General features: G+C 41.4%; 1 protein-coding gene across 2 annotated transcripts; it reads right to left on the bottom strand.

The window, feature by feature from the left end:
* Positions 1–278: 278 nt before the first annotated feature.
* LOC125903618 (immunoglobulin-like domain-containing receptor 2) lies at positions 279–22024 on the bottom strand. 2 transcript variants are annotated; one of them, XM_049600645.1, is made up of 10 exons: positions 21835–22024; positions 17933–18319; positions 12651–12770; positions 7337–7393; positions 4705–4851; positions 4406–4573; positions 3823–3951; positions 3061–3406; positions 1826–2561; positions 279–958 (listed from the first exon to the last, which is right to left on the bottom strand). In XM_049600645.1, exons 1-10 carry the CDS (start codon positions 21950–21952, stop codon positions 923–925), a joined length of 2244 nt encoding a protein of 747 aa, XP_049456602.1. In that variant the 5' UTR covers positions 21953–22024; the 3' UTR covers positions 279–922. The 2 variants fall into 2 exon arrangements, with proteins under 2 accessions (XP_049456602.1, XP_049456612.1); XM_049600655.1 differs by lacking the exon at positions 7337–7393 and having other exon boundaries at positions 21835–22022.
* Between the last annotated feature and the right edge of the window lie 451 nt (positions 22025–22475).

The raw sequence follows: 22475 nt of genomic DNA, 5'->3' as shown, positions 1-22475 counted from the left end.
GGTGTCATGCCACCCACCGTCCCCTTCCCCTTCTGCTGATCAAGTCAGCGTATATATTACTTTGCCAACATTTACTTCTGGCAACTGGGCTGATATCTCATGACATGGTTAAGCTATGTTTAAGTCAGTAATTAAGGACTGTTCACGACAACTCAGTTTGAAAGAGCAACAGCCACTTGGGAAACTCCAACGCTCGACCGACCACGGTGTTTATAAGCCCAGTCCCGCTTTAGCTTAATGTAGCTTTAAAAGTCCTTTTCCACGAGGTGTATACATTATTTTGTCCACCCCCTCTCTAAATACACATGATATTATCATTTCTTACTGTTGGTTACTACTTCAAGCTTTAGTTAGCATTAAAATCTCATAGAAGCCGTCTGCATTAGGTGCTTTAGTCCCTGAATGTGTTACTGAATGACACAGGGTGTGTATTGTCATTCAGCTGTAGCTACAGTCTGTCCTTTACAATAATGCTGTTGTTACATACGTCCTTTTCTACAACTGCGCTTATTTAAAGCAGATACCTCATCAAATGGAAATGAATGCACTCATTGTGCTGGAAGTGTAAAGCAAGTCTTCACTGAAAGGGATGAGGGGGAAGACGAACGGCGTCCTGCTGGGAGGGACAGTCCAGGTCATACACCCAGCCCACATTAGTTCAGTGTTAGTCCAGTTGAGATATATATGAGGCAGCCGGAGACAGAAATGGAAAAGTGATGACTTCATCGTTCAACGACGTCACAGGCAGAAACCCCGGTGACAGTCTCTGTAGTAAAAGTGTCTGTCGTCCGTTTCGTCATTCGCCCGTGCTAATTCAGCTTTCCTTTACACTCAGTTGTATATTTTTGCAATCAAAGTCAATTCTCATCTTTCATCAGCGGCTCTTGTAGAGTGTAAATACTAGTGCGCGGCTTTCAGTCGCTCAGACGATGAGGGAGTCCCGGCTGAGAAGAGTGCCCTGGTAAGGATAAAAAAGTGTAAGTGATCGGAACGGGAGCAGAGAGTTTACACCAAAATATGAACACGTATCTTTTTCAGTGAAATTAGAGAGTAACGAGACAGTAAGCATTAGACAAACAGGGTTATTATGGAGAACCTGGGACAAACTGCATTACAACATTTTCCAAATTATATAAGAATTTGATTGAAGCCCCTGAAAGCTACGTTTTGCGAAAAAATTTAGTCTTTGATGCTGAATACATCATTGTCCCAGGTTTGTCAGGGAGGAGACAACCAGTTATGATTGTTATGGAGAGTAGTTGTATACAGAACAAAGTATTCTACCTAGTTTTCATTGTAGTAGCGTCTGAACCTGACCTGTCAAAGGTACAACAACAACACTTACTGTAGTCCTACATTTTTTTTTACACTGTAAGTCAGAGTTTCTAAAGCATAGAGCTTGGATCCCATGTGGGGAATATGATGTGACATACGCTAATTTTCCAGGGTTTTAAATATATAATCTTTTCTGAATATGTTCCTAAACCATCAGAGTTCTACCCCCAACATTGGGACTTTTTGCCACTTGAAGCTATGTACAGAAACTTTAATCCCTGGTTCCTCCAAAAAAACCTGAAAAAGTTCTGGGTTCCCTCAGTGGAAATGCCCTAGTAGACTCCCTAAAAGCAGGAAAATACAACATTGAATGTTAAAAACTCCGTCGTTAGCCTAGTGTTAACATTTTCATCAATTACACACCGGTAACTAGTTTTCAATAACTATAAAAGATGCAATATTACTAGCTCTACTCACTGCTGTTGATCTGCAGTGTAGCATTGCCAGCATTCAAGCCTACCAATAAGGTATAGTCTTAAATGTAACTTACCACTTTCCGCGTCTTGTCTCTGGGCTCCTCTCTGCGCCCTGGCAGGGAATAAACAGGAGGTTGAGAGGGGCGACTGTTTGCTGGGAGCGGCCGTGGAGATGGCCTGTCAGTTCTGCTTCGCTCTGTGTCTGAGTAAGGAGGCAGTGAATCTGCCTCAGGCCTGTTACTGGGCGAGCGGCTGCAGTGCCGACTAGATTCCCCGCTGCTCTTTTTTGAGCTGCCCTTTGAGGGTGTGTCTGAATCCTCCTCACCCCGGGCCCCAGTCTTCCCCTGGCTGACCCCTCGCAACTTAGCCTTACGCTCCAGCAGGCTGTTCAGGAATGTGCCATCGTAGTCCTTCTCTTGAGAAGAGGTTGATGGTGGACTGACTCTGGGAGGAGGTGGCGCGGGGCGCTCGCTATCCCATGTGCCCCTCCTCTTTTTGGGTGACTGAAGTGGGCTTATGTCATGTTCGTTTTTCTTGTTTCGTCTGGGATGATCTTCGCGGTCGCTGTTGTCTACCAGCTCATTTTCATGATTGTAATAATGCTGAGGTGGACCATTACGGTAGGAGGGATATCGACCGAACTCCAGAAAATCCATCTCGTATTCTCCTCTGTCTTCTTCCCTTTTCACTTGCCCTCTGCCTCCTCTCTGTTTGTAAGAAGCAGCAAACTCCTCCAACTCATCCAGTGAGCCGGTTCGTCCGGCAGTACGGTATGTCTTTCTGTGCAGATGTTCTGAACGAGGGTTCCACCTGCAAAACACAACAGGAGGCCGAGAGAGGACCAACAGGGAGAAGAAGGTGTCACAAGATCATGCGGTCAACAATAGTATGAGTACTGTGTATCTTTGAATGGATTTATAAGTAGCTGTGATTTAACACACTTCTGTAAATGGATTACAGTTGGCTTTGTTGGGTAAGCTGATTGCTTAAACATCATTTACTGTATTTGGGAAAACCCATTTCCGCTTTCAGGTAGGGGATTAGAGAGACTGTATTTTCCCTACTAGAGTTCTCCTGGGGAATTTCTTGGCCATGTACACAGGTAACCTGGTTACTAATCGTCTTTTGTTCCGAAACAAAGACTTCACTCAAAATAATCCCACCCAAAGTCCAATTCAAAACTGACTCTAAAAGTCTAAAATAGTTGTTTGTCACTACTGAATATTTGACAGGTTACAAGTGCAAGTAATAACTGTGCTTTGTCTTTCCTCTCACTGCACCGTCAGGATACACAGACGAGTATCTGTACCTGCTGTGGTTGTCCTCGTCACTGTGATTCTGTTGTCGTTGACTTCGACCAGGCCTGCGTGATGGTGAGGAGGATGGAGGGTCGTCGCTATACCGTCGCGGAGGAAGAGGCTCTTCCTGGCAGCGGCGGGGCTCTGAGTCGGTGTCGTCGCGATATCGTTGGGGCGAAGGGGGTTTGTCACGGTAACGCTGCGGCTCTGGGCTGCGGTTGTCACGTGAGCGTTGGGGCTCAGCCTGAGGGTCGTGGTCAGGGATGGCGGGCAGAGCTTTCTTCTGGACGTTTCTGAATGTTTGGCGGAAGCCGGAGTCTCCCTCGTGGAGGGAGCTCAGCTCGGACAGGCTACAGGCTGGACAGGTCAAAATGAAGGAATGGATAAATTAAGAATGACTGAACAACAGATGAACAATCAAACAGAAAACTCCCCATCAAGGAAGCACAGAATTTTAAAGAAACAAAGACACTGCAGAATGAGAAAGAGCCGAGATCTGCAAGCAATCAGTGTTTAAGTGAGAATTGTGAGGTGAGGTGAGAAGGCATGCACACCTGCTGCTATGCACATCTGAACTACAGGAAATTCAATACGCAGAATGCTTGTGCAGAGAAGCATGCCAAGACAAGCTCAAGAGGATAAAAGCCAAAAAGACCCTACTGACAGTAGAGATAGTGAAGCATGCATTGTCTATTGAGTGCATCAAAATGCTACAGAAGATCCTGACAGCATTTTCAGAGAGTAAATCCACAGGAGGATTTTACGGAGCTTACACTGGTGGCTGTTGGACCTTGCAGGGTTGAAGTGAGCCAGCTGTTTCTCTACATACTGTAGCACCCTGAGAGACTCCTGATCCTGAGGTGAAGGCACGCGGTAGGGGACCCCTACAGAATGCATCGGCACTGCAGATACACACTTGACCCGTCAGCATGGACAACTAATGTTTGTCTTTGTGTGTTTGTTCTCTGTTGATTGAGAACCATACCAGTACTTTTGCTTGTTGTTTATTTCAATATTTCATTTTATTGCCATTGTTTCTGGCCAAAATTGCAGAGTAAGATAGTTAACGTACAGTAACATGAGAACAAACACAACAACTTACAACACTGACAATATAAAATAGAAACCAAAAGAAACAATTGCGTTCCTCATTGAACTTTTTTTTTGGCATGCAGTTCGTTAATGCCTAAGAGAAAGACTGCATCTTTAAAATGAAGTTAATCTTGGAGATTACGAAAATACAATATTTCAAAGTTCAGAATAAACTCTAGAGGCTTAAAGAAAACAAAAAAACCCACTGATATGGTCTTTCAATAATTCTAAAAACACAGATTCGCTCGTTAATAAAGACCTCACCTGCTGTGAGTATGCTGCCATCCGAAGGGGGGACAGTGGACATCTTGTCCACCAGGGATGGTGGAGCGATGGGGACCATCGTTGGGACCCCAGTCACAAAGTATGGAGGGTAGGCAGGTGTTTGAGGGGTGGAGGAGCCTGTCTTTATACCCTTACCTGCCTCATACACTACAAAAACAATACACGACCCAGTCAGACTTTTCAGACAAACATACTTTTAATTAATCATCAGACAATATTCTGGGCGCTGACTTTACACCTCTGTGTGTGTGAGTGTGTGTGTGTTTGTTTATACTCACAGTGTCTTGGGCAGCAGCATGTGTCCGGGCAGCACCAGCAGCTGACGTAGCAGCAGCAGGAGTGAGGACAACACTGGCACCAACAAATCCCAACCAGCAGCAGGAATAAGACACTGCCCAGCGCCACAGCTGCCACAAACACCCACTCTGGAAGTACATACAATAGATAATACTGTATTTATATAAGTGCTAACACGTACTGATGAGAAACTGTTTGGTTTAATCAGATCACTGTGTGTTCTACGATACTAAAAATGGACGTTTGCTATTGAGTAATCTACTTATTTAGCATTGCACTCCTAACACGGTCAAAGTCACAATAGACAGTTTAAAAAAGGATCAAAATATCTTTTACTTTCGTCTACACTGTAAACCCAAAGTTGCTGGCTTCAAGCTGACATGACATGCAGGCTGCAGAGGTCTTGTAAGCTCACCTCTTTCACTCCACTTTTTTTTCATTTCTAAACTTAAAGTCTTGAGCCCCAACTGGTGCTGACTGAAGTGCTATCACTTTCGGCAATTTTACAGATTTCAGTAATACTCCCCAAGACCTAATGACTAAGAAGGTTAAGGCAAATAATAGCGAGAACAGTCTGGTAAGTTTTGCATCACTTTGCTGTAATGCTGCCTTTAAAACAAAGGAAAAACAGCACTAACAATACTATGATATCCAAAATCTAACATCTAGGCTTATATCACAATATAGAATTAATATCGATATATTGCCAAATCCTAGGTTGAACCCAGCGGCAGCCTCCGGAGCTGAAAAAATGAAGCCAACACAATAGTGCCAAAAACTGCAGTTCTTTGAATGGCCACTTGAGGCCGCCCCCTAAAGCGAGTCAATCCCCATAGACCTCAATGTTAAAATGCCCAAATTTACAGCAGAAATAAACATGTTTAGAGCCTTGTACAAAAATCAGTTTTGGTCTCTATAGCTAATTCCCCCCCTTCATGACAACTGTACGGGAGGTGAATCTTTTTATAACTTATCCATTTACATTCTATCAATGCTTAAAATCATGCATATTTAACAGCAAGCGACTTCAGACAACAGGCTGCCAATAGTGTCTTTGACTTCTCAGTGAGATCCACCCCTCGCTTCTCCACAGCACTAGCCTCACCCAAATATGGTCACTTCTGGCTCCAAAAAACTTGACAGCTATAACTGAAATGCCAAACTCGAGGCTTCAAAACAGGAGTCCACAAACCAATGGGTGACTTCAAGGTATCTACGTCCATTATTTTTACATGCTATGTTTTGAACCTATTTTTCAATACATGCATGTAAGCTGCTTGAAGGGCTGATGGCGTATAAATTCTTCCTTAATGTGATGCATTGCGAGGAAGCATTCCTGTAAAGCTGTGTGACACCAGCTGATTTAGAGAAGGCCGGATTGTTGAAAAGTGTGTCTTTTATTATTGGGAGTTTTTATTACTTTCGCTGTTTTCCAGGAAGTGATTGTTTTCCTCAGAATGTAAAAAAACAAAACAAATTAAATCTTAGAAGCCGAAGATGAATTACATAAAAAAAAATTCATAAGATTTTACACACATTGTTGGAGTATTAGAGAGCTGAAGTGAGTGATAAAGCAAGTACAACAGATAAACTACATGTATCTGTCTACAGGGACAAAGCAAAGGAAAAGGAAGGAGAGGGCAGATAGGCTAACATTGAACAATGTAAAACCAACGACAACATTGTCTACACACACACACACACACATACACACACACACACACACACACAAACACGCAGGAAGCCAGATTTTGCTACAGGAAGGAAAGGGACAGTTTACGCTGCTCTGGAAGATACTGAAAATCTGGCTGTGACAACACATTAGCTTGTAATGGGATCTCATTTGCAACCATTACGCCTTCCCCCATCCTCCAACACACACACAAAGATTGTAGCTAACAAAGTACATGTTAGACATTACACAGCTCTGTGGGAGTCGACATGGACAACACGTTCTAATGCAACACTAACACCGGAGATAAGCCTCCAGAGTGAATCATACCATGTCTCTTTGGGAGCTACTTCCACACAATCCATCCCTTCATTTATCACCTCGCCACAAACTCTGTGATAATTAAATATGAATGACAGGAATTTTATGTGACATAAACAATCTTCCCTACCTCTTCATCACTGTGTTTTTTTACTGGGTAGTGTCCAAATGATGTGTGATGACATGCTAACCACAACCATAAATAACTATAATGACCATAATGGCTGTTTTCCATCTTAGAGGGAGTGATGACCAGGTCATTATCTGACGGGTGTGGATCAGTCTGCTGGGCTAAATACAGCTCTGAGACTAACTCTGTCGAAGCCTCGTTATTGCTGAAACACTAACACTTGTTGTTTTATTTGCTAGCGTGAGAGGAAAATAGGTAAACTGTATCAGAGCTGTTAGCGTAGGAAGCATCAAACATGGTGGAAAAGCCTTGTTTGCCTCTCATAATTGGATCAAGTCATGCATCAAGTCTCAGAGCCTCTTCTTCTAAATTTCTTCTCCCAATGACCACCACCATCCAAATGGTTCCTATACGCATGGTTAGAGCAGTAAGTAGGGTTAGTATGAATGGAAGCAACCAGGTGAGCGGGGAGAATACATTATGCCCCTACCTGGCATAATCTTCAAATCAAAGTCTGGCAGGAGATCTTCAGGCACACCTGAGAAACCTGGAGAGAGACAGAGCAGAGGTGGCAACAGGAGAGGAGGAGAGGAGAGGGGGATGGGCTTAATATAAATGATTGATTCAAAGAAAGTTTGCAGCAGCATGCATGATGAGAGAAGGAAGACAAAACCAGAAAGAGGTGCAGAGGAAGATAAAGAGAGTTGGCAGGTCAACAGCGGCATGCACCAGAGGTCATTCTGGTCTTGTTCCAGAAAGTCTCCCTATCAGAGCAACTGATAAACAGACTGATCATCTGATTTCTGGAATCAAAAGCTGTGAGGTTATCTGTCTGGTAAGAAGACCGACTGGAACATGAATCATTCTCATGAAGACAACATGACAAACAGGCAGGAGCTGTGAGTAATGTTACATGCAGAGCTGCAAAAATCACAGGTGGGAACATTCCTCATGTCCAGAGTCAGCAAACAGACTGCAGAGAAATGTTTTCTTCCTAAGACTGTTTCTCTGTGTTTGTCTCTCTGCTCTCTGTCCGGTGAAGAGTAGTTGATCCTGGATGAGGCCTGGAGCACCACAAGGTTATTATTTCTCACAACAATAAGCTCTCTTTCCCAAATTTCACAAATCATCCCACTAATTGAATTTGGAGCGTCACCTTGCTAAATGTGCTCTTTCATAATGTTGAAACATGTGCCTTTTCTGTCCACAATCTGAAATAAATTACAGATACTAACTACAGAAATTGCTACCTAAATACGAGGAACAAATGATTTAAACAAAGATTTAAAAATGTCATGTTGCAGTTTTACAGGGAGCTCTGAGTGGGCATTTTTCTTGGCTAGGAACAATGACTTTCACCGGTTGCTTTTCTTTTAAAGGAGCTTCATATGAGACCTAGAGTTGTCTTGCTTTGGTCTGAATCAGGAACTCTTTTTTTTTTTTCCTACAAAGTTGTATAATTGCCTAGAGTTGGTTCGTGTTCTCACGACAGCATTTACAAGCGGACCAGATAAAATGCCATGCGAGAGAAACTGCTCTTGATTGGTCAGAATTTCCATGCGGGAAAAATCCAGGAAGTAAACAAAACGTTGAAGAAGAGTACACTTGCAAGATAAATGTGACACTTTCTAATGTCACAATGGAGGGACAACTACGCAGGTTGATTTTAGCGCTGCTCATCATGGACTATATTGCTGTCATTGTTCATTTTAGTCAAACCATACAGTTTCAAAACGAGGTGCGGCTCCAACTAGAAAACAATGTTCTGATGCATTGGATGTGCTGAATGTGCATATTAAGGCAGTACAGGAGGAGGTGCACATTAATAATCCTCCAGGACTGTAACATGCTCATGTTTTACCCAAACAAGCATGAGCAGTTGGATCGCAATCAGAACACTGCAAACGAACCGAATCAGAGTTTGTTTGTAATCGGACCTAGACCACCTCTTTAAGAAGGTCTCAGTCTGGTTGTTTTGGTGCGCACCCCATTGCGATTGCTGTGTTCAATTTGTGTTCACTTGAACCGAACCAAACAGGGCAGGTGTGAAAGCACCCCCAGAGCGTGTCTTTGATTCAGAGTCTGATTCAGGCTGACTGTACATGACTCTCACCACGGAGGTGGCTGATGTAACTGACAGTGCGAACAGGGCTAACAATGGCAACAGTCCTAACATAACTAACAGTGATAACCAGAGGCTAAATGAAAGGTTGATGCTACGCTTCTGCCATGCTGTCATCCCAATATCAGCAGTAACCACCGAATGAGTGCAGTGCAGAGCAGCAGTGATTACCTAGACAGTGGGATACACACGCACAAGCATGCACACGTAGCTGGGTTGTCAATCATAACAAACAACAGAGAAGCTCAAATTACAACACACACAGAGGTAGAGTGGCTTCATTCTCCTTTCAGGACACCATAACTCCACTATATCTTTACAAAGCAAAGTTATTTGCTGCTATTAACTGAGTGCCATATAAAGACCATTTAACTACGGCTACATAAATTTTGGTGGAGGGTGAGACTGATTGCTTCTACACATAAATATGTGTTCCAGGGAAAGAAAGGCGAAACCTGAACACCCGAATTAACCAAAGCCCTTGAAAGACATCACCACCTGCCAGTTGTTGTTCTGCTTATCTTGCTTCATGTCTTACTCCTTTCATTTTTGTCAGTTAACACAGCTTTAAGGGACTTCACACAAGGTCAGCAGATATCTAAATGAAACATTAGCATCATAGATAAGGGGACAGCGTGTCACACAAGCTGGAACTAAAATGTATTTTGTGTTTTGCTTGGGTGCACACTGTATACCTATGTGAGTATGTAAGTTGAAGCTTTTTGAGAAGTGAGCAGGTGAGAGTGATGTGAACAGATACTGGTGTTGTACTGTTGATTGTGTGATTATTGCAGAGAGGAGGAGTGCTGGGCATGAGAAAGAAGGACTAGAGAAACAGAGAGCAGGCTGGACTGTCTTGGCCTCTGGCTGACAGAGCACATACCTCAGTATCATTCTGGGAGTCTAAACGTGTTCTTTGCTGGATTTGAAAACAGAGAGAAACCTTAAGTTTATTAAAGAGCAGCTGAAGCACCGTGTGAACAAACTAGGTGCTGAACTTAGCATTATGTGCATTTCAGGCACCTCCAGTTCTGTATCTATTGTTTAGTCTTCTGCCTCCCTCCTGCTCAAGCAGTTGAGGCCACTTCACTTGTTGAGTTCCTACTCACACATGAATTTGCCTGCAGGCTGGTGATTCAGGAAGATTTACTCTCACATTGTTTTGCCCTATATGGCTATCCAGGCAGGCAGGTGGTGTTTGTACACTACCATGTATACTCCTCCTATAGAGATTAACTGTAAAGCACATCCACACACACATGCATATTAAAACAATATATCTATTTTCAAGTTATTTTCTCTTTCTCTCTGTTAATTCTCTTTCCAGGTCTCACATGACTTCACAAATGCTGTCCCATTTTTCATATGGCCTCTGGAGCCCAGCATTTGATTTACTTTAATGTTTAGTACTATTATATATCATATTTCATTAAACCCCATCGTGAAAATCTCTTTCTGCTTGCCCTCAAAGGTCAGGAGTACTGGTAAGGTACAGAGGTTTTCTTCATACTTCCATGATTCTGGGCCAAATAAATAACTAAATACATAAATAATTCTTTCTTTCTAAAACAAAAATTCAAACATTACACTAGAAAATGGATGCAATAAAAGGTCCACTTAACTAATTAATTAATTCATGGATGAGTGGATCACATAATATTCCTTCATCCATTCATCATGGGCCACACCATTTGTTTGATACTTCATAATTCATTCATTGGTTATCCTTTTTCATGTTCATCCGCACATATTCACCATCTGGGATTTAATTAAAGCTACTCTGATATATCGGACAATATTACGGTTATTGCAGATATATTGGTAGCAGTGTATATGTCGGCTTAAAAATAAAGAACTTGAATTACAGAAATATCAAGTAAGATTTTAGGTTATGTCACCATTACATAATTTGTCCACCAACGAGTGCTGAGAAGTTAATTTTAAAACAGTAAAATATCCCACTATTATCTTTTTCCACCACAATTTGTCCATGTATGCGGGTTTTTTAAATGCAGGGAAAAAAGGCGTAAACTCCTTTCCCCACTGTCAGTATGCCAGAGCTATGTACGCAGCTCTACAGCAGACTGTCTGACATCATGGATGGGCCAGAAAGCAAGTAAATAAACTGTAGAAAGCAGCATGGGGGCCAATGAAAATGTTGTGGTGGTTATTTCTTCTTTATATCTCTTACTTATTTAGTCTCTCTCTCAAACGCGGTGCAGACTCAACTTTGAACAATGTTCAAATGCTGCTTGGACGGAGACGGACGGCTTGTCACTATGTTATGCTGGCAAACGGGCTAAAATTAGTACGTCCACTCAGGCTTCGTATTTCCAATGGACTCTTGTATTGAGGAACACTTTGAAAGTGGCAAATTATCTGCCTCGTGCATATTTCAATGTTCAATGTTTCAATGAGCTATGATGAGGACAATAAAAGTCAAAGGGGGGAACAGAGAGAAGCAGAATCTTTCTTTTTATCAGCCACTGAGTTCTCAGTCAATCAGTCGAGTGTCTCACATGGTGTCACCCTCCATCTTTTGTATCACCGTGCTCTGCTGTCCCCCCTCCACATCATTAAATCTTACCCCCTCTTCTCTGCTGTGAAGCCATTCTCTAAAAAAGACAAAAGACCCTGAGCCAGTCGCAGTGGCCCCAACTGTTGTTATGGAAACACAACAAGTGCCTCACATGCCATATTAGCTACACCAAAACCAGGAAGTACAATGCTTTAGCACTGTGGTAGATGAAGGGTCTCTCAGGCCACGTTAGAGACAGCAAAGGGCAACTCATGTGGGAACATCACGTCATCTTCATTTATCTGTAACATATCACCATGGAGTCGTATCCAACATTTCACCGGATTCAGAGTGCACTCAAGTCTTTGCAAACTGTAAAAGCTTATTGTCCAGTACTTGTGTGTGTGTGTGTGTGTGTGTGTGTGTGTGTGTGTGTGTGTGTGTCTTCTGTGCATACACATAAGTCTCTGAGTGCCAACCAAACAAAAGTTCAGCCGAGGAGTATTTAGAGCACCAAGAGCCACATAGCCTCTCAGCCGTTGCTATGGTAACATTTGTGACTGAACACAGACAAGTACATTGTCACTGTAAAGATACAACACACTGCAGAATATTCAACAACATGGGACACACTGATCACACACGCACACACACACACACAGAATTAAGGAGCATGTCAAACACTCAAACAAGTGGTAACTATTCTGCACTAACTGAGTTTCAAAACCTTCCTGTCAACGTACAGTATGAGTGAATGCAGTTGCTATGAGTACAGATTAGGCCAGACTGCCCAAGAAGTGCCACTGTTTGTTATAAATCTACTCGTTAATGAGCCTGTGTTGTGCTGTCTGTGATGAATAGGCCAGCTTATAAGGCCGTGTTATGTAACAGCAGCTCGTAGAAAAATTCAATTTATTTTGTGATTAATTACACACAGTTTACACTGTACAGTGCTGGTCAGAGATACTGCAGCATGAAGTCTGATTACATCTACAAGCTGATTGGACACCACTAGAATCAATGACTCAATAACACATTGTTTAAATTGGTGAGTCATGTAAATTTGCAGGTCAAAGTTTAACAATGATGAATCTGCCAGAGCTTGAACCAAAACTGGAAACAAATCTGCACAATAGGCATGTTGGGAGAGAAGTGTGACCTTACCAAGAACCAGCAGCTCCACAGAGGCTTCATTCTGTCCCTCTAGATCATCAGATATGATCACTTTACAGATGTAAACTCCACTGTCGCCCCACTGGACCTCTCCTATGCGCAAGTCTGCCTCTGCAGAAGAAAAAAAGAAGATGATGTGAAACAAAATCCTCCCAAACTGCCCCTCTGTTGTATGAATGCTTCACGTTTGAAAAAAAATGCAATAATGTCATTTCTTGTATTCTCTTTATTAATTGTTGTCTGTACCCCTGAAAATAGATGTAACCATAGAGCCGTAACCTCACTGTTACACTGCTGGGGGTGAAAAGAAACCATCAAAGACAACAGGGTAAATGAACATGGTAGCAATATAAAAACGTATTTTTCTTCTTTCAACATGCATTTTCAAAAGCATGCAAATGGTGGATTTTTTTGGTGCTGACTCCTGACAATTCGGATACACACTTGGAGACACTAAATGTCAAAAATTATATGGAAACCCAAATCATTGTTCATCTCATTTCAAAACCACTGGTATTTATCTGCTGCTTTACCAGCCTCCACTCTTCTTATCTGGGAAGATTTCCCACAAGATTCTGGAACCTCGTTGCAGGGATTTGCTCCCAGCTACTAGAGCATTTGTGAGGGCGACCATTGGTGTTGGGTGATACGGCTTGGCTCACAGTCACAGGCATAGACTGTATAATAAAGATGGACGACATGACAGCTCCCCATAAGGGAAGCAAAAACATCCTGATCGCTACCTGGTAGCTGACTGTAGTTCAGGTCATAAACCCCACCACCTCTATGTTAGCGGATGAGACATGGTCCAAACTAAAAACCAAATAACACGTCAAATATATTTCTAAGTTTTAATTTTTTGATACGTTATAACTAGTTGTTTGATGCTATAGAAAGCGGGTTTGATGTCATGATTGACAGCTGTGTGTGCCAATTGGTGTGCTTGCAATCAGTGGTGCTGCCTGCACTGGTAAAACGGTGGGTACTTTATAACATAGGAATCGCTACTGTACAGACACCAGCTCCAAATGACCTTAAGTGCTATATCGTAAGCAAGTGAACTTGCTTGTGTTTCTTCAAGACGTTTCTCATCCAAGAGGTTTCTTCAGTTCTGATGGACTGGTGCAGAGTTGCAGGCTTTAAACCCTGTGTAGGTGTGTGCCCTTACAGAGTCAGACCAGTCTGTAAGGACATCTTCAAGAAACTCAAGCAAGTCCAGTTTCCTACTTTACAGCACTTAAGATTACCATGACCTGGATGACTGAGAATCTTCACCAACAAGCTTCAAATGACATCACCAGCACAAGATGGCAGCAGCCATATCTGATATTTTGGCTTCATTTGTGTACAGTGGAAGGAAGTGGAGATGCATTGTCCATCTTTATATACAGTCAGTGGTCACATGGTTTGATGATGTCAAGTTCTTCCACAGCAAACTCAGAAAACCAGACTAGCGATGAAAAACTGGACAATGTTGCCCACATACTTTTGGCCACAAAGTGTATTTGTGATAACTTGGTCAAAATAATGCATGAAATTAGTCATTTTCATGGAAAAGCCTTAAAAACAGTTTAAATATAGCTTTGCCCGTGAATCCAATATACAAATAACACAAAACTGGGCTGCTGACTCCATTGTGAGGTGGTCAGACATGAAAACATAGCAGGCAGGAAATAGGGTTGTATAATTCACTTCCTTTTCCTGTTAGCCAAGGAAGGGAGAGGAGAGACAGGCTGACCAGCCTGCACCACTGTTACTGTCTCTATTTTAACACAGCTCCACTCATTCAGCATACAATTTTATAGTGTATGGGTCACACACTCCAAAGACATGCAAGTCAGTTGGACTGCGAACTTTTAAAGGACCATAAGCACAAGTCAGTGTGTTGGTTTTTTCTGGGTTAGCCATGTGATTAACAGAACTCCCCCACCTCTGCCCAGTGCATGCTGGGACAGACTTGCTGTGACCCTGAATAGGATTACATGAGTCTGGGTGACTGAGCGTCTCTAAAGGCAACAAAGTTCAAGCTCTTGCTTTTTTTTTGTCCATTTTAACATTGCTGTCCTGACCTGTCTCGGGACAGGAGGTGGAGTGGGACAGAAAAAGAGAAAAGACTAAGTGAAAGAAAAGCCTTACAGCGAGAAATGCGTGTGTGGTTGGTGGGATGTGGAGAGAGATCTAGAGAGGGGAAATAAAAGCGGGACATTGAAGTACATCAGAGAGACAGAGTTAGAGGTCAGGATGAATGAGAGGACAGCATGAAACCCCTTTCTTTTGTCTGTGTCCCTGGCTGGTGAAGAGAAGGTTGATTCTGCGGCTAGAGTTAGAGCTCCATAAATCTGAGGCCTGCAAACAAGGCTACCTCTCTGTCTTCAACAAGCACAGTAGTGTCCCTAAGATGATCCTCAAATGACATGATAGTAAGACAGTAATGTAGGACTGAGGATAAGGGGGATCATGCATACATAAGTATGAACTCCTGTGGCTAAACTGCGGTAAACTGGTGCAATATTTTGTTACACTACTGCCATTATTAGCAGGAGAGATTTAATTGTGTTCACTTGAGCTAACAGTCTTTTTTAAGGGTAGCAAGGGTAGCATCAATGCTTTAAAAATTCACAATCATTCATGACAGCAGGGAACACCCCACAGTTTTAACAGATGATATCAAGAACATTGTTATTTCTGTGACTGCAGCACATACAAGGGTGTAACTGATACAACTACTAACATCAACTCAATATCTTGATAAAATAAATAGTAAGCATTGACCAAGTGATTATAGCAATACTTAATACACTCATGGCCATGTGGGGAAGCAGGAGCTCCCCTTTCTGTTGCCAAGAAACAGGCAACACAGAGATTAAACATCAAGGCAACTGACAGGTTACTGCCAATATTGAATTACTGAGGCCAGGGCTCAAAATACCATGTACATGTAAAATTTTAGTACTCTTCACACATTCTCAGCAATTTTGTGTTACATATCAGTTGACTTAAGCCCTGTTTCCATTGAGAGGTACAGTTCAGTTCAGTTCAGTTCAGTAAGCTTTTTTTCCGTTTCCAGTGTGAAAAGTTGTGGATGGTACCAATCAAATCGTTCCATACCCATCCCCATTTTTGGTCACCGCTCTGTTGGGGTACCTAGCGTGGTCAGTCTGCTCAGCACTGAGCTGTGGCTGTCTCTGAGGCTCGTGTAACCACTGTTCATACCGTGCAGAGTTTCATTAGTAGACTGTGACTATAAAATAAAGGATGTTTTGCCGCCTCTAACAACAGCTGTAGTCGGAGGAAAAAATAATTTAATTTGTCGGGCTAACTGCCGACGACTTTTAAGGTGTAACCTTAACTTTATTCCATACGACAACTTTGACTATCACTTTATTTTTTTATGACATACACTTTTAGTTATGAATGGATCTTGAAGTGTTGAAAGACATATATGAATTTCAGGTGGGTTATGTGAACAAAAAAGGTGTGTCGGAGCATCATTCCTGCGGGCTCTGACAACACTAAACCCCCAAAATAACAAACTAAAAACTAAATGCACAAACCCACTATTTTTAAAAATCCCATGGAGAGAGACTCTCACTGCAGCCTGTTTATTTTGTCCTGAAAATGTCTGCGTGCAACACCGTTCTGTGGACGATAAATGAGGTGCAGACTTCCCTCTGTGTTACTGGTGATGAGGAAATACAGTGAGTGCTGGACGGAGCGGTGAGTGACAACAATTCAAGGGTACTGTTTGCGGTGGAAACGCTAAGCACACCTAAGGTCTAGGTACCATGTTTGAAGGGTTACTTTTGGTTCCAAAGGTACCATACCAAAAGTGTTTGGTGGAAATGCAGTTTTACCGTTGGGTGCCAATACTGCAACGGTATGAGATTTTGACGATATGATAGAATGACCAGATGAAAACAGAGGGGTTATTTTTGGTCGAACAAGCGTTTTATTACTATAATTAAAACTTGAAACCATTTTGTTAATGAAAGTATGTTTAAAAAGTCTCCCCTTTGAACACAACTAAAATAAACTGTAATAAAAATAAAGATTTTTATTACAGTTGCATTTTTTTCAATATTACAGCAACAGACACAGTATGATATCCGCTAACTTTTATATCATGGTATACCTTAAAACCAGTATATCACTGCAACCCTAGCCAATACCAACATATCTATGAAGGTAGTGTTAGAAAATCATATGTAAATATATGTAAAAAGTTCAGTTTTACAATCTAAATGCTTTTATTGAGACTAAATGTATAATTCCATTTTAGGATTGTTATTGAGATACATTTGGCAATGGTTATCTATTATACTTCTCACATGCTTTAACTGCAGAATTTGGGGCACTTTCTATTTATGTACAAGCCAAACTTCACACTTGGTTGATTAGTAATTCCTGACTGGATGGATGGTGAGTTTTGCCTTTTTTGTATCCCTCAGAATCAACCTCCCCGTCTCTAACGTCTAATATCAAACTCTTTTCTTCTCATGCCAAACTGTGGAGTGGGCAAACAACCGCTACTGGTGGTCATGTACTTATTATTTCTGTGTTATGTAATCTGATTGTTCTGAAAGCTCTAAAGGTTTTCAGTAAGGCCTCACCCTCAACTATATGTGTGCAGAATCTCACTGACTTCATGCTGGGCACTAAATCAGGAATGTGTGGTCAGGTTGGGCCAGTGCTCCAATTTACGGCTTGCATAAAACTTGCCAGGCTTGGCAGGAGAAGAAATAAGAACATTAGTTTGGATCAATATGTTACAAAAGAACCAGAGAGGCTGCTTTTTTCTTTTATGAACCAAGTGGACACTGCAAAAAACAGACCATTAAACCGAAACTAAGAAAATGCTTTCAAGTTAGTTTCATAATGCTGCTCTATATTTATATTTGTGTCATATGTTTTTCCTTCAATGTCTTTGTTGTTTTTTCCAATGTATATTTCACTACATTTTCTGCTTCTGTAAAAAGCACATTGTGATACACTGAATGAAAAGCTAATCCTATACGGCGGGCTGTTTCAGCCATCACATGTCCACAGTATTTGGCCTCAATAATTCTCCAGCACAACCTGCAAACTACAAGCAGATGAAGAGAAATTCCATCTAAAGCCGGTGAGCTAAAATTCAGCCCATTGCTCTAAAAGAAATGTGTTGACTTTGCTACACAGCTGCTGAGTGATTTGTAAAGAAAAGATTCAAGATAACTATTAGCATGGATATCAGAGAAACAGAACCAGAGGTGCAAATAGTGCCACATAAATCTTACTGTTGATGATGGAGATGTCTCTGCTCTTGTAGTACTCTGACAGTGTGATCGAGGAGCCAGAGATGGAGGCCACAGTTCGGACCGTCCGGCTGCTGTCAGCGCAGTCGAGGTAGCTCGCCGTCATCCCCGTCTCGTACCCTCCAGCGACTCCTCTGGTTCCACCTGTCAGCCCACCTCCTCCCTGGCCTCTGCTCAGGCTGTCGGCGAAGTTGAAGGAATCCCGCGTGCGGTCCCTACAGTATGACTTGTAGACCCACTGCACCACAGGGGTCTGGGTGGACACGGTGTTGTAATGACACGGCAGAACCACCGACTGGAACAACACAGCATACCTCTTCTCGTCTCTCACAAACACGTGAACCCCCAAGCAACGGAGAGGGAGGACATCTGTGGGAGGATGAGGAGATAAGTTTTCTATAGTATTACAATACTCCAGTGATTGTTGTTTGGATATCCATGGGGACACTGCAAACAGGAACTACTCATAAATAAATCAGAATACTGTTATTGGTGCCAATCTGTTGTTGTTGGGACACAGTGTCTTTGAAAACCTCCAGCTTATACAAACACCACAGATCTGCCAGCTAAAACAGGTTTCAGTAATAACTGTGAATGTGTAATGAGGGGGATTCCAGGACTACATCAGCAGACAGCAACACACGATGATTCAGATGCTAAGTCCAGGCTTAAGGAAACACATGTATCCGTTTGCTCAATTTAAGAATAAAAATACCTGACAAATCACAGGCACCCCTGACTGAGTCATACACAGCATCACCTCCCTTTCCCAAAAACAGGTAGTGACATGACGGGATGAACACTAACAAGAAATACCTTTACTTATTTTTTATTTTCCTTTTAGCTGGAATGAAATGAATGGCAGAAAAACAAGGCTGTGTTGACTTGCTTCTACTTGGTGAAACCTGACTGTGAGCAGAGTTGAATCCGGGTCACATGACGACCAGGAGCTCCAGCTCAGCAATTCAACAGCAACACACACCAGAGAGGTGTCCATGTGAGAAAACACACCCCCACACACCCAGAAACATCTGTGCATGCTGGTGCTGTGTGTGTGTGTGTGTGTGTGTGTGTGTGTGTGTGTGTGTGTGTGTGTGTTACTCAGGCTAAGCAGTGGGAGGAGGTGTTACTGAACCGGACCAGTGAGCAGGGATGAGATGAGGGATGAGAGGGGGGCGGCTTCACTTAATCCAGACCAGGCCTGTTGGAGGAGTTTTGTTTTCTTTTTATTACTGAGAGTGAATCTGACTGAACACCCTCACCTGGTGTCCGAGAACCGACAGATTTCATCAAGAACACCAACAAACGACATCTAGCACGATGTTATGTTCACCAAGACTATCTGTTCTTGGCTGTTTACAGACTTTTACAAGAGCATATACTGACACTTCTCTTGATTAAAAAACATCACAGCCGATCGATTAGCTGATTGACAGATAATTAATCGACTACATTAGCTGGTTCTACCCTCTCAGATGTGAGGATTTGCTGATTTCTCTTTTCTAAATTATTGTAAATAAAATCACAGGACATGAATCTCCCCTTTAAGTTGTTTGCTGTTCAGTAGGCTACTGTAAGGTCAGTTTACACTTCGTAAATTTAAAAAATAAAACTTTTAGCAGTTAAAGCCTTTAGATACTGTCTATGCACACTGCATGATACTTTTGCGCTTTTATTTTTCACATCAATTAATCTGAATTCTGTGAGTCACCTGATTCTGAAGCCATATTGTTTTACAGTAAAAGTTTGGCCTGGATTGTTGTGAGTTCTGGAAGTAGAAGCAGCAACTCAGACCAAGACAAAAGCTGACTTAAACATAAACTCCTCAGGGAGAACATTTCTCTGAGACTTCTGAGAACTGGAACAAAAAAAGTCAGGAGGCTGGTCTTCCTGAGATCACAGGCTGAAGGGCGATCCGGGCTTTATTGGTTTTCAGAGGCAGCCACCTCCAGAGGAGAAAATGAAAGCAGGAGGAGGAGGGGAAAGATAGTTACTGTTGTAACATTGGACAGAGGAGCCTTGCTGAGAATGTTTGAGAGATTTGAGTAGCAGTAACAAATATTGCTGCCTTGATTAATCTGCTTTTGTGTAGGGAGAATAATTTAAAACAAAAATTACAGATATTTCACTGATCTGTCATTGCACCTGCTTTTCTTTTCATGGAGATGGATGTGTTATGTGCCTTTAAGAATGCATTTTGTTTAATGAAAAATGACACTACTTAAAGAAACCCATTATTAAATGTGCAACAATTGGCCCAGATGCCACTGTAGTATACTGAATGACTTTAGTATACAGTATATTGTATGATGCTATTGCTCCTGTTGCATATGTATTGCATAATTATCATATCGTATTTATAATGTTTTCCTGTTATGGTTTATTTCATTATAGTTATTAGAACAATGCACCTACATATCATCTAATATAACCTTAAAATGTTTTGCATTTTCAAACCAACAGCCCAAAACCAAAAAATATGTAGTTTACAATCATTTAAGACCAAGGGAACCAGAAAATGTGCACATTTGAGAAGCAGGACCCAGTACATTTGAGCCATTTTTTGCTTTAAAAAGAATGATTAATGACTATCAAAAAAGTTGCAGATTCCAAGGATGTTGATCAACTAATTGATTATTTGACAAATGTTTCAGCTACAGTGTCTATGTATACAGTATGTAGAACATCCGGAAGCTCCAAAATACAATGTATAATCAAAGGTATAATTCGGGTATACATTGCTTGGAGACATTTCAGGATTTTAACAAATAACAAAAGGCCTATCTGAAATTTTTGGCGTTTAGATTGACTGCTCTCCAGCATGTATGCTACTCAATGATGATTCAGGGCCGAACTTTAATCACACTGAAAGAAAGATACGGTTATCAGCATGCACTGCAGTGGAAATACTCTTTAATAGAAATTTTATCTGTGGAGCTCTCTGTTGCTAGGATGAAGGGGCAGGATATATCATGCTTGAGGCTCGGAAGGGGGCACTCAACTTAACTAGAAGAATGGTATGAATTGGTATTTGTATTTTGTCTTAATTTTTACTCTACATATTGGTATAGTAGAATTTAGAGAAAGACCCATGGGGTCGGGAAAGGTCAGGTTTGAGGAATGATCAAAGGGTGCAGGTGTATATGTTGTGTTACTTTTTAATGTCTGTCACTGTCTTTGTAACATAACAGTACAGCTGTATTATGAGGTATTTTCATACATATTTTATGTATTTATATCAAAATATAATTAAATACATTAAATTAATATAAATAATTTGATTATCTGTATTATTTTCTATAATATAACTATGTGATGTTAAATCTCCCTCCTGGGGATCATCACGTTTTATCTAACTTTACCCATGATCATCTCTGGATCATAATCATCCATGGCTTTACATGCATCTGCAGTGCTATGTAGAAATCTTTCCTTCACTAAGTCGACCTACATTAAGTGGTAAAGTGTCATTTCACTGAAGCACCCAGTTGAATCTGTCAGAAGTTAGACCCTCTGATCCACAAGCCTCAAAGCTCCTGCTCGGATCACTCACACATGACTACCGTTAATTAACAGTTGACTTCAGCACTGCTAGCATACCACAGAGCACCGAGCTGTAACTTAGCATCACTTACTTTTATACTTTTCTGTGTGAAATAGTGCAGCTTCGGCAAGATGAACCGAACCTTGGTGTGCTAAGGAAGAATACACAACGTTCATCTTTCAAAACATTAATATCAATATGGGACAGAAAGTCTAAATGCTGAATGTGTCCGTACAGGCTCTGTCTTGACGCTATCTTACTGTTTCTCCAAACATCTGAGTTAAACAACCTGTTACACCACCAACAGAGTGGACTCCTTGTTTTTTATCCCTTCTCTTACCTGTCAGGCAAACGATAAAAATCCACCACTTCGGCAACAAACACATTGTCCAAGTCCTGCAGGTGATTTCCCTGAAAGTTTTCTGGTGACTGCCGTCTTGTTTTCTCCTCCGTCTCATCCCTGGACGGTGTTTGCAGTTAACTGGCACATAACGGGACCGCGGCGCGCGCTCAGCAGGACCACAGCGGACCTGCGTCAAGTTCGTCAAAATAAAACTCACAATTTCCGGTACGGGCTTTCCAAATAAAAGCTTTGTTGGCAGGACGTAAATGAAAAAACAAGTGTTTCCAAGGTTTGAGGGAAAATTACGACCTGTGTTCTACTGAAGTGTAAGCTTTTATAATAATAATAATAATAATAATAATAATAATAATAATAATAATGATAATAGTCGTAGTAGTATTAATATTAGTATAAGTATTATTAGTATTATTATTGTTGTTGTCATTGTCATTATTATAATTATTAGTATTATTATTAGTAGTAGTAGTGGTATTATTATTAGCATTTATTAATTAAGAATTTGATTATCTAATTTTTTGTATAGCACTTTGCTTCACAAAGTGCACGAAAATAAGACAGCAATAACAATGCAATATTTGTTTTAAAAATATTATGAGCTGAGAAAAATTGTGTGCACA

The sequence above is a fragment of the Epinephelus fuscoguttatus genome, linkage group LG2, assembly GCF_011397635.1.
Source record: "Epinephelus fuscoguttatus linkage group LG2, E.fuscoguttatus.final_Chr_v1".
In the NCBI taxonomy this organism is placed as follows: domain Eukaryota; kingdom Metazoa; phylum Chordata; class Actinopteri; order Perciformes; family Serranidae; genus Epinephelus; species Epinephelus fuscoguttatus.
This window is presented reverse-complemented; position numbering and strand designations above follow the sequence as displayed.